Source organism: Grampus griseus (genome assembly GCF_964374135.1).
Source record: "Grampus griseus genome assembly, chromosome: 18".
In the NCBI taxonomy this organism is placed as follows: Eukaryota; Metazoa; Chordata; class Mammalia; order Artiodactyla; family Delphinidae; genus Grampus; species Grampus griseus.
Genome location: NC_139012.1, coordinates 79557234 through 79569407, shown reverse-complemented (window position 1 = coordinate 79569407; position 12174 = coordinate 79557234). Strand labels below are relative to the sequence as shown.

Genomic DNA, 12174 nt, shown 5'->3' with positions numbered 1-12174 from the left:
GGGGCCCAGGGACAAAATGAAGAAGATGCACTATATGGACCACTTAACCACTGGAAGCCTTGGCAGGGCCACAAACATTCGAAGAGTAACAGAGCCAGGTAAGAACTACACCTGAACCGAGGCCAGCAACGACTGAAACCTGCACCCTCCACTTCAACACCACGAGGCCACCACCACCCTAGAGAAAAATCAGAAGAGACCTCAAGAGGAAAATGTACTGGGGCTTCCCCTGTAGCACAGTGGTTAAGAATCCACCTACCAATGCAGGGGACATGGGATCGAGCCCTGGTCTGGGAAGATCCCACGTGCCACGGAGCAACTAGGCCCTTGCACCCCAACTACTGAGCCTGTGAGCCACAATTACTGAGCCCGCATGCCACAACTACTGAGCCTGCACTCTAGAGCCTGCCTGCAAGCCACAACTACTGAGCCCACGCGCCACAACTACTTAAGTCCACATGCCTAGAACCTGTGCTCCACAACAAAAGAAGCCACCACAATGAGAAGCCTGCGCACCACAACGAACAGTAGCCCCTGCTCACCGCAACTAGAGAAAGCCCACGGGCAGCAACGAAGACCCAACGCAGCCAAAAACAAATAAATAAAATTTAAAAAAATAATAATGCTAATGTCATAACACTGACATTTTTGTCATTTGGGGAGCTAAAACAGATAAAAGGAAATAACAGATGTAAATAAATTCAATGTGTGATCTTTGATTGCAAAAAATAAGTTATAAAACACATTACTAGGCAATGGGGAAACATAATATTCAATTAAAATTAAACTTTAATATTCAATATTAAATAAAAATATTGGATAAACATTGTTTCCTCAGTGTGACAATTATATTGTGGCTTTATTCATAGAAGATACATGCCAAGTACTGTAATCAGGGGTCAAGTATGTATCCACTGCTGACTCTTAAATGAATTAGCTAAGAAAAAAACAAATTTGTACACATAGTGAAAAAACTATGACAAAATGCTAACAATCAGTGAGTGTAGATAACATTTATATTAACATTAAAGGATTGTTTTAAAGGGAAAATATCTTTCTCTAAACTGAAATTAAAACATACACTTTTTCCTCCTTCTAAGGAAGCAACTCCAACATCATCTTTAGGGTATCAGTTGGAAAATAGTAAGAACAGACCACTATATCTTCATTGAAGTTAACCTGAAATGATCTTTAAAATAACAAACCAAAGAAAAAAGGGAAAGGGAAAAAAATTTGAAAAGTGAGCACCTATCATTATGCCTCCCCAATTCCTGTGAGCTCCAGGCATGAGCACCTCTGCTGCTCTAGGTGTGATTCTAATGTTTAAAGATGTGGACATACCTTTATTATCATAGGTGAAGCTTTTTAATTTCCCCTTTTTTCTATTTTTCTGCCTCTTTTGTAATTTCAAAACAGCACAGACATATAATTTACACATAGTTTTGCATACTGTGTGGTAATCATTATATATACTGTGTACAAGGTCATTTACCTAAAGGCACGTGTAGTATACAACATTTTATGACAATTTAAAGGTATTTTCAAGAGAAATTTTGATTACACAAGATGTCTACATTTAGAAACTAAATCCCTGTGATACCACTCCTATAAATCACTTGTATTACCTCAGATATCTGAGATACAGTCAGTCCATCAGTAAGTATTTGATTACCTAACAGGTACCAAGACTGCAGTTGGGGCTAGGGATACAATGATAAACAATCCCTGAAAGTCTTCTAAGAGACCCACCCCCTCCAAAAAAATGAGTAAACAAAAGAACCATTTTAAGACCTAAGAAGAAAAAACGATGCTGTCAGAAAGAATAACAGAGGCGCCACTTTAGATAACGCAGTCCAGAAAATCCTCTCCATAAAGCGACCCTTCAGCTGAGACCAACTATTCAAACAGCAGGGAGAAGAGCATCCTGAGCTCCATGAGAATGTTTAACAACAAAGGACCTGAGTAAGGAGAGTCTACAGAAAGAAGAAACCACTCCACCTGCAGCACAGTATAAGAACCAAGGGAGGGCTTCCCTGGTGGCGCAGTGGTTGAGAGTCCGCCTGCCGATGCAGGGGACACGGGTTCGTGCCCTGGTCTGGGAGGATCCCACATGCCGCGGAACGGCTGGGCCGGTGAGCCATGACCGCTGAGCCTGCGCTCCGCAATGGGAGAGGCCACAACAGTGAGAGGCCCGCATACCGCAAAAAAAAAAAAAAAAAAAAAAAAGAAGCAAGGGAGAGACTTCCCTTGTGGCACAGTGGTTACGAATCCACCTGCCGACGCAGGGAACGTGGGTTTGATCCATGGTCTGGAAGATAAGATCCCACATGCCGCAGAGCAACTAGGCCTGTGTGCCACAACTACTGAGCCCACGCGCCTAGAGCCTCTACTCCGCAAGAAGAGAAGCCACAGCAAAGAGAAGCCCACGCACCACAATTAAGAGTAGCCCCGGCTCGCCGCAACTAAAGAAAGCCCGTGTGCCCCAACGAAGACCCAATGCAGCCATAAATAAATAAATTTACTTAAAAGAAAAAAAAGAAGCAAAGGATTTGGCATCAGGCTAAACTCCACCATTTATCTGCTGTGCAATCTTAAGCAAATTACTTAACATCTCTGGGCCAATTTTCTCACCTGAAAAATGGAACAAATAATAACCAGTGTTGTTCTGGAAATCCATGAAATAAGACACATAAAATGTTCAACACCTTGCCCATTCCCTCAAAATTGTTATAAATTATTCTAAAAGCTACCCGTGAGAATTAAATATTTACCAATGCCTGGCTATGACTTTAAAAAACAGCAATTAAAGCCTGCAGTGGAAAAAACATACTAACCACACACCTTGCCTACTGCTTTAGTCCTTGCCTTCCTTCACTCTTTAAATAACTATTACAAGCTTACTATGTGGCCAAGAAATATTAGAATACAAATGTTAGGATTATAGTGTTAAGCCGGACAAAGTCCCTGCCCTAGTGGAGCTTATATTCTACCGCAGAGAAAGACATGCAACTTAACACTAAGTGCTATGAAGAAAAATAAATTGGAGAATAAAGCATCAGGCTATTTTAAGATAAAACAGTCAGCTTCCCTGAGGAGATAACATCTTAGCAAAATGTGAATAAAATGCAAGAGCAAGGCCCATGATGATCTGGAGAGAGAGCATCTCTAAGCAAAGGGAACAAGAGCCAAGTCCCTGAGAGAACAAGTTGGCAGAGCTGTAATTCATGCTACATCTGCTATAAAACAGCTTTCGCACAAATGCTTAACTGTCAAAAACAAACTGAAAAATGCTTTACAAATCACCAAACGAAGCTCCTTGGGGCCAGGAAACAATTTTTTTACACTGTCTTTGTATCCAATTCCCCAAATCCTAAAATATTTGAATGATCCCAATCAACAGCACAAGTGCCAGAGGTGGGCACAGTATCAGATAAAAGAAATCAATTCAGTAATCAACTAAGGAACTTTTACACCAAATTCAGTCTGAAGACTAAGTAAGAATGCATATCCAGAGCTTTCTTGTGGGCAAACTGAAAGGAAAGACATATTAATATGGCAACAGGTTTAATGCCCATCATAATTACTTTAAAATATTTTTAAGTAAATGGAGAGATACATCACATTCGTGGATTGGAAAAGGTTGATAGAAGATGTTAATGTTCCCCAGAATGATCTGTAAACTCAAAGCAATGCCAATCAAAAGCCCAGCAGATTATACACAGAAACTAACACACCACTGTAAAGCAATTATACTCCAATAAAGATGTTTTAAAAAAAAAAGGCCCAGCAGAATCCTTTTTATTGACAAGTTGATTTTAAAACCAATAAGGATATACAAGGAAATGATAATAACCAGAACGATTTTGCAAAAGGAATAAAGCTGGATGATGCTATCTGACTTCAAAGCTTAGGGTAAGGCAATTAAGAAAGTACAGTACTGGTGTAATAGACATACTGATCAATTAAACAGAAAAAAGAGTACAGATTTTTTTTCCAGTTTTTTGATAAAGGTAAAAGGTAACAAAGGGGAAATCATAATCTTTTCAATTAATGGTGCCAGAACACCCAGATATCTATGTTAAATAAATAAACTGTTACCTCCCAACATACTCAATACGAATCACAGGTTTAAATAAAAAGCTATGAAATTTCTCAAGAAAACAAGAGAAAGCTTTGCTACCTGAGGAAAGGCGAAGATATCATACAAGGATTCAAAAAGAACAAAGCATGAAAGAAAATAAATTGATAAACTGGACTTCACCAAATATAAAAACTTCTGCCTTTGAAAACCACTATTTAAAAAATTAGAAAGCAAACCACAGACTGGGAGAAATAGTCTTAATACAGACCTGTACCCAGATCTGTTAATAATGTAAGACAAACAAGTCAATTAAAAAACAGGCAAAAAATGTCAACAGACATTTCACAAAACACATAAAAATAGCCAAAAAGCACATGAAAAGATGCTCATCATTGGTCATTAGGAAAATAAAATTTAAACCACAATGAGACACCACTACACTCACTAGAGTATCTAAAAGGCTGAAAATACGAAGTGCTGGCAAGGCCACGATCAACTAGAACTCTCTCATTCGCTGCTGGTGGGAATGTAAATAGGTACAAACATTCTGGAAAACAGGTTGGCAGTTTCCTATAAAGCTGAACATATGGTCATTTCCTCCTAAGTATTACCCAAGCCACATGAAAGCATAATGTTCACAAGAAGCTTTGTACACAAATGTTCATAACAGCTTTATTCACAATGGCCAGTAGTTGGAAGCAACTTGAACATCCACCCACAGGTCACCGGACAAAGTTGTAGCTCGGCCATAAAAAGGAACAAAATACTGATACAATGATATGGATGAAATCTCATAAACACGCTAAGCAAAAGAAATCAGACATGAAAGAACACACACTATATGATTTCATTTCTATGAAATACAAGAAAAGACAACTAATTTATAATAACAGAAAGATCAAGAGCAGTCTAGGCAGGGATAAGAGGTGGGGAGTAACTGCAAAAGGACACAAAGGAACTTTTGTTGAATGCTGGAAATGTTCTATATCTTGACTGTGGTAGTAGGTTACATGACTACATACATACGTTTTTAAAAACTCATTGAGCTCTACATGCAAAATTGGGTGCATTTTAACATATGTAAATTATACTTCAAAGTTGATCAAAATATCATTCATTCATTAAATGTAACATTTTGCTTTGCACACAATAGACGTTCAGTAAATTGAACAAAAATTGTAGTACAAAACATTCCTGAGATTCATGTAGAACGGATCAGTACACTGAAGTCTGAATAAAGTATGACTCCTGACGGTACATAAATATACCCTATTTGTATTCACTGAGTATTTACTCAACACCTACTTACCACATGCCAAGACAACATACAGAATGCACTGCAAAGAAAGAAGTGAGAACAGAGAGAAGCCCATGTGTAACTGTACAGAAGAATGACAAGACATTTAAACTCACGTTGTTAGCAAGAATGCCCCATCACCACATCTCTCCAGAGCCTTTCGTGCAGGAGGTTTTGCTGCAAATTCCACAAAGCCTTTTCCTGTAGCTCTACCACGGTCATCCACAACAACCACAGCTTTCTCTACTGGACCAAACTGGGAAAATGCTTGCTCCAGAAGCTCATTGGAGACAACCGGAGAGAGGTTCTTGACAGTTAAGGCTGCTCCATGTGTAGCAAAACGAATTCGGAGAGGTCTGCTCTTCAGAATGGTGCCGTCCAGCTCTGCTTTTGCAATTTCAGCCAGTGTTCTGGACTCCTTTTTAGGAAGAAAAAAATCACCTTTTAAAAATTACAGTAACAAAAAATTTTAAATAGTGGTTTGTTTCTAGGGAGGAGAGCTGGGCAGCTTTAGAAAATGACTGATAAGGTCATTCTGTTTTTGCGTCATTCAATGATGGTATCACATGCATTTTATTAATATTTTAAAGATAATTAATTTTAAACATTTTAAGTAGAAAGTTCCAACCTCAATGTCGTGTAAAAAGTCATCACTTAAAGATGATCTACTCATAAACAAATTGCCAACTATTAAATATTCAAAGAAATATCTTTTATCAATCTCCTACATGTATTAAAAGAAACACATAATACTTTTTGAGACCAATTACCAGTTACTAGAAACTATTACTGAAAATATATTAGCTCTCTACACACTCCATGTTTCTGATATTTGTATCTTAATAAAGCATACCGCCTCTCCGATGCCAGACAAATCCCTTTCCATTTTTATTTCCATTTCTTTTATATTATCTGTAAGAAAACTACTATCAGGTGTTACTAATCACCTCTTTTGAAATACTTTCATGGGCCACACATTTCTCACCATTACAGTGAGAGAAGCAAACACACATTCATGGGCTATAAGAGTTCTCTCCCAAAAAAAGAGTTCTCTCCATTATACAGAAAAGTGCACATACACTTATTATAAACTAGAAAATATGTTCATTGCTGAAACTACAAGTTAAGAGAACATCCTTCTTGAAGAATTCAAAGTTGGTATAAAACAGGCATCTAAAACAACAAACTGGTAAACTTACTACAAGTATGTTCTTCCTGTGCTGTGAAAACTTCCCAGCAAAAACTGAAAGAGGCTTTATACGCATTTGTGAGAAAAGTACAATGTACTTTCTTATGAATAAGGTCACAATAGCTTTTTATTCAATCCCTAAAATGTTCACAACAGCTTTAAATTACAGCACTTAGGCAAAAATCTACCTACAGAACCAATTTTACAAAGACAAATGAAACTAACCTTTTTATAGATACTCAAAATAGCCATTCTGTTTATTACTCTTAACTTAGTAACAGTAGTAGTAGTACCAGCAAACATTTCACGAATATCTAACAAGGGATATGTCCTTTGCAGCTAAGATGTCATGTAATCCAGCAACTCTGAGAGGCAGATTTTAGGAACAGAGTCTTGAATCAAAATGCTGTCACACATATAACTGGGAATGGGAAGAAACGTGAGGAAATTTCATGGGGTGATGATAACATCTTGATCTAAAATCATGAAACCATACACTTAAAATTTGTGCATTTCATTATATGTAGATTTCAAATACCTTAAAAAACAATATTGGACTCTAGTTAATGATAAGCATGCTGAAGTGTTTAAGAGTCATCGACTGATGGACGGATGGAGATAAGAAATACAGATATGTGAAAAAAAATACAGCAAAATTTAACTGTAGAATCTAGGTGTTGAGTGTATGAATGTTCATTTCTATACTCTGAAATTATTCATAATAGTATGTTTGCAGGCAGGGGAATAGAGAGAGCCTGGAGGACTTTGTAAAACTGTCAAGTGTTTCTAGAGGGCATCTCCTGCTCAGATTCAGTCAGACATAGTGACAATGTCACGTATCTTCTTTTTTTCAGGATGAGCAAGAAATCTCCGTTTTTATGTTAAATCAAGTACTTTTTTACTGTTGACAACAAATTCAATTTTTAATACTTTCTGGCCAAATAAAATGTTTATGCTGTCCGGAATTTTCAATGCCACAGTCCACCTTCAAAGTTTATACTTTTTATGGTTTTAAATGGTTCTAACATCAGGGTTCCCCCAACCTCAGCACTAGTGACATTAGGGGCAAGATACTTCTTACCGTGGAGGGCTGTCCCGTGCATTGTAGGATGTTTATGCTAGTAGAACCACCCCCCAGTTTGACCACCAAAAATGTCTCCAGACATTGCCAAATGTCCCCTGGGAAGCAAAACCACTCCATTTGAGAACCACTGCTCTAAACGTGTATCAAAGAAACTGTGAAGTCAATTAAAATTATGTATTTGAAATGAACCAGATTTCTTTACTTCATAGCTCCCGATAATGACAATAAGATAACTTTTATTAAGTGGTTATTACATGCCAGCCATTCATTCCTCCCCCCATATATACACATATACACACACGTGTGTGTGCACTATCTTTCATTATCCTTACCAACAATCTAACGAAGTGGGTTTTGTTACTATCCTCCCTTCGCATATGGGGAAACAGGCTTATAAAGGTTCAAGTACCCTGCCCAAGATCACACACAAATGCTTATTTCTATCTATACAAAATTCACAACCTCCATCAATACACCATGAATACAGCCTTCCAGCTGGTATCTCTGCATCACTGTTCATAAAACGTAAACTACAGGTTCTTAACTGAAAGGAATACAAAAAACAAAAAGAAACTGAAGTGACTACCCCAAGACAGAGACTGCTTCAACTAGGGTCTAATGATTTCCACTGGCTCCACTTTCACTTTCCAACAGCTCTTTCCAAAGCACAAGATCTTTTCTCCCACTGTTTACTAATGGTGAAAATTCCCCACCGCAAGAGTACTAATAAGTTAATAAGTATAAGGAAATACACTGACGCAAAATGAAAAAATCCTTGTAGTCATTCAGTAAAGTTGCTTAAGTAGCCTGCAGTACATTCATACTGCGAAATACAATGTGGTCCTTAAAAAGAATCTAGCGCCATGAAAAGATGTTGAAGATGTTTACATTAAATAGAAAACTCAAAGCACAATACAATGTGTATGGTACAATTTGATTTTTATGGAAAAATTACACAATGTTTAACAGTGATCATCTTTACTAAATGTACTAAGGTAGGGAAGATCTGCTAATGTTAGAATTGTAATTAACAGAATGTCTCTGAAAAAAAAGAAAAGAGAATGTCCCTGAAATAAAAGATGACTTCAAACTATACGCTGGGCAGGCCCATTACATTCTCTGCTACGTCTCCTCTAATATTTCAACGATCTATAAGAAGCACATATCATTTCATAATTAAACATAAAAAAGCACTAGAGGAGGGGGTTTAGTCCCCAGTGACTGACTAAAAGTAAATTCAGTTGATTTTAATTCTTTAATTAGAACAATGGTTCTCAAACTTTAACAAGTATCAGAATAACACGGAAGGGTGGTTAAATCCTAAAATTGCTGGGCCCCAACCCCAAATTTTCTGATTCAGTAGATCAAGGGTGGGGCCCTAAAATTTGCTTTTCTAACAAATTCCCAGTTAACAATTTTTGAGATGGTTTAGGGTCAGCATTGCTAGCATGAATGGCAGGGAAAATCATTTAAGTGGACTTCTGCTTACACTAGGAAGAGATCTGAAGTTACTGGACGGGGACCAACCACACTTTTGTGAATCACTGCTCCAGAAATCTGGTTTACTAAAGCTAAAAGTAGGGGAAAATAAAAGCAGAAACCAAGTTCCAGTCAAACTAATGACAGTTTTAACTACAGTAAGCTTGCTTTAAAATGAACTACAACTTTTCAGTAAATTTGTCCAATCTAAATTGTCAGTAACCATCCAAAACCTAAAATGCAGCGTCTGGGTCTAAAATTCCACAAAATGTGTCCAAAATACACACAGTGTTTCTCATCGCTCATGTACCATGGACTCAACAATATGGGTTAGAACCTCACGCGTAGCTGCCACTTATATTCTTTTCCCCACCATTACATACAAGGAATGCTGACCCTACACCATCTCAAAAATGTTGCCTCGGGCTTCCCTGGTGGCGCAGTGGTTGAGAGTCCGCCTGCCGATGCAGGGGACGCGGGTTCGTGCCCCGGTTCGGGAGGATCCCACATGCCGCGGAGCGGCTGGGCCCGTGAGCCATGGCCGCTGAGCCTGCGCGTCCGGAGCCTGTGCTCCACAACGGGAGAGGCCACAACAGTGAGAGGCCCGCGTACCGCAAAAAAAAAAAAAAAAAAAAAAATGTTGCCTCACCTCATCAATTAACTGGAAAACTACAATTAACTAGAAATAAATTAAATATTAACTACTTAACAAGTAAAAAGAATTCCTAAAAACACAAATCAGATCAAATTATACCACTATTTTAGAGCCTCTACACCACCAGTACACACTACAGCCACCATACGATTACTTATATTCAGATCAGGTATGCACTATGATTTTTCTAAGGAGAAAAAAATACATAACTCAGAAATATTTAAAGCTCTTAAATACACCTGTTAAACACAGAGTTCAGGTTAAACAGTAAAATTATCCATGAAGTAAATCTCATAAACTAAATTCTAATTTCCAACTGACAAATTTTTAACATTCCTACACAAAAATTTAGGGTGATGGAGTCTAGGAGCATATCTCAAAGGAGCAGACAACAGCAGCCCTTCTCACCTCCCCATTTCATAATCCCACAGATAATTTTTTTAAAGAAAAGAAAAGCGAGGACCTGTATTTTCCTATACAGTAGCCACAAACCACATATGGCTATTTAAATTAAGAATAAAAATACAGTGGGTGTGAAAAAGAATTAAAAATAAACATGGGGAAACTGAGAAAAAAATAAATTACAAAAATAAATTAATTAAGAATAAATAAAATTTAAAAGTCAACTCCTCGGCCGCAATAGGCACATTGCGAGTGCTGAACACTCACATACGACCAGTGGCTATTCTATTGGACAGTGCAGACACACTGAGGGAGGAAGAATTTTTAGTAGCTTTAAAATTAGGAAGGAAAAAGATTTTTCCACATCAAAAAAGAAATGTTTATTGGCTTAAGTATAAGGCTTCCAGAACAGGGAAATTCAGCCTTACCATTCTTCCTCCAGAATATCAACTTCAAAGTAGAACAAGATGGTGCCAGAGGCCAAAGATGGTTAAAATGTTAAATAACACCCTTCTGGAAAGTTTACTAAAAGTTGCCTATAATACGTTATTGTAGAAGCCTAAAAGTCTAACTTCCTTTATTTTAAGATAAGTTTTGGATTTACGTTAAAAATAATTTTAGCAAGTGAAAGGCTGTTTCTCTAATGTCCAAAGGATAATTAAACATACTTATAATTTCATGTTCAAAATGCCAATTATTAAACTTGAATTTTAAGAAAATGTCTAACCCTTCTCTTGAAGACATTTAGATCTTCAAATGTTCTCCCTAATACTAGTGTCACTGAATTATAATCAGTTTTCTCTACATATTAAAATTCTGCCTTTGTCTACTCACGGAGAGAACTCGATTTTGAAAGTTTAAGTTCCAAAAAGAAAGCTTCGGGAAACTGCAATGAACATAAAATTTGAGGATCAAACTAGAAAGACAAAAGACACAAAACCCACTTATTTATATAAAGCGGCCTCCCTCTAAGAAAGATATTCTGTTGGAGAAAACAAAATCCATCTAAACACGAATTACATTAATGCTGTATAAGTGACACTGTGAACACAAAGCACATAGAAAAACCTAATAAAGTAGCTCTTTTGTCCTGTAAGTGTAAACTCTCACCGCTCAAATTTCTTTTAAAGATAATCAGGGAGGCACAGTTTATGCATGATGTCGGAAAACCCATTAAGGTTTAGACTGAAAAGGGGTAAAATATGTGCTATTCTAGTATCACAATGTATAAGCGGGACATAAAATAGCAGTAAGTCCCCGTGGGAAGCACGAGGCACGCGCTGAGGAGAGGGGAGGAGAAGGGATACGAGGGGAGGGGAGACGAGGGGAGGGGAGGGAGACGAGGGGAGGGGAGGGAGAGTAGGGGGAGGGAGAGGAGGGGAGGGGAGGGGAGGGAAAGAAAGGAAGGGGAGGGGAGGGAGAGGAAGGGAGGGGAGGAAGGGATGACCTCTCGGCCCTCGCGGCCCCGCGCCCCGCCCCCGTCCGCCCCTCACCAGGCGGATGAAGCCGAAGCCGCGGTCGCGGTTGATGAACACCTCGCTGGGCTCGCCGTAGCGCTCAAACAGCCGCTTGAAGTCGTCCTCGGTGATGTCCGTGGGCAGGTTCCCCACGAAGAGGCGGCAGCGCTGCGTGTACGTCTTCTCGCCCGGCTTGAGGAAGCTCTTGATGTCGATGGTGAAGCCGCCCTCCTCGGCCGGCCGGTCCTCGGCGGGCACGGCGGGCGCGGGCGGCTCGCCGGGAAGGGCGAGCGCCATGGCCGCCGGCTCGCCCTCGCCGGCCGCCGACTCTAGAGCGCGGAGGCGCGCCGGATTCTTCTCGATGCGCACTTGCTTCAGGTTTCCTCTCAGCATCATCTCAGCGCGTGCCCCCCCGGACCCGGCCTAGAGCTCGACCTGCGTGTCGATGTCCGCGCACGGAACCCGGGTCGGGAAGGACGCGCTCGGGTACGCCGCCAGCTCGCCGCCCGCACTCACGCCCCGGCCGCTCG

The 12174-nt window shown here is 39.4% G+C and overlaps 1 protein-coding gene across 9 annotated transcripts in view; it reads right to left on the bottom strand.

The window, feature by feature from the left end:
* The window catches only part of PSPC1 (paraspeckle component 1), a 93099-nt gene extending 80925 nt beyond the window's left edge, over positions 1 to 12174 (bottom strand). For all 9 annotated transcript variants that reach the window (XR_014298113.1, XR_014298114.1, XR_014298115.1 and 6 more), the window contains exons 1-2: positions 11681 to 12174; positions 5495 to 5796 (exon numbers count right to left, since the gene is read on the bottom strand). Coding sequence is in view for 3 of the 9 variants with exons in the window: in XM_082676032.1 (XP_082532158.1) it covers positions 5495 to 5796; positions 11681 to 12040 (662 nt within the window). In the remaining 6 variants the exon portion in view is untranslated. The remainder of the gene's footprint in view (positions 1 to 5494; positions 5797 to 11680) is intronic.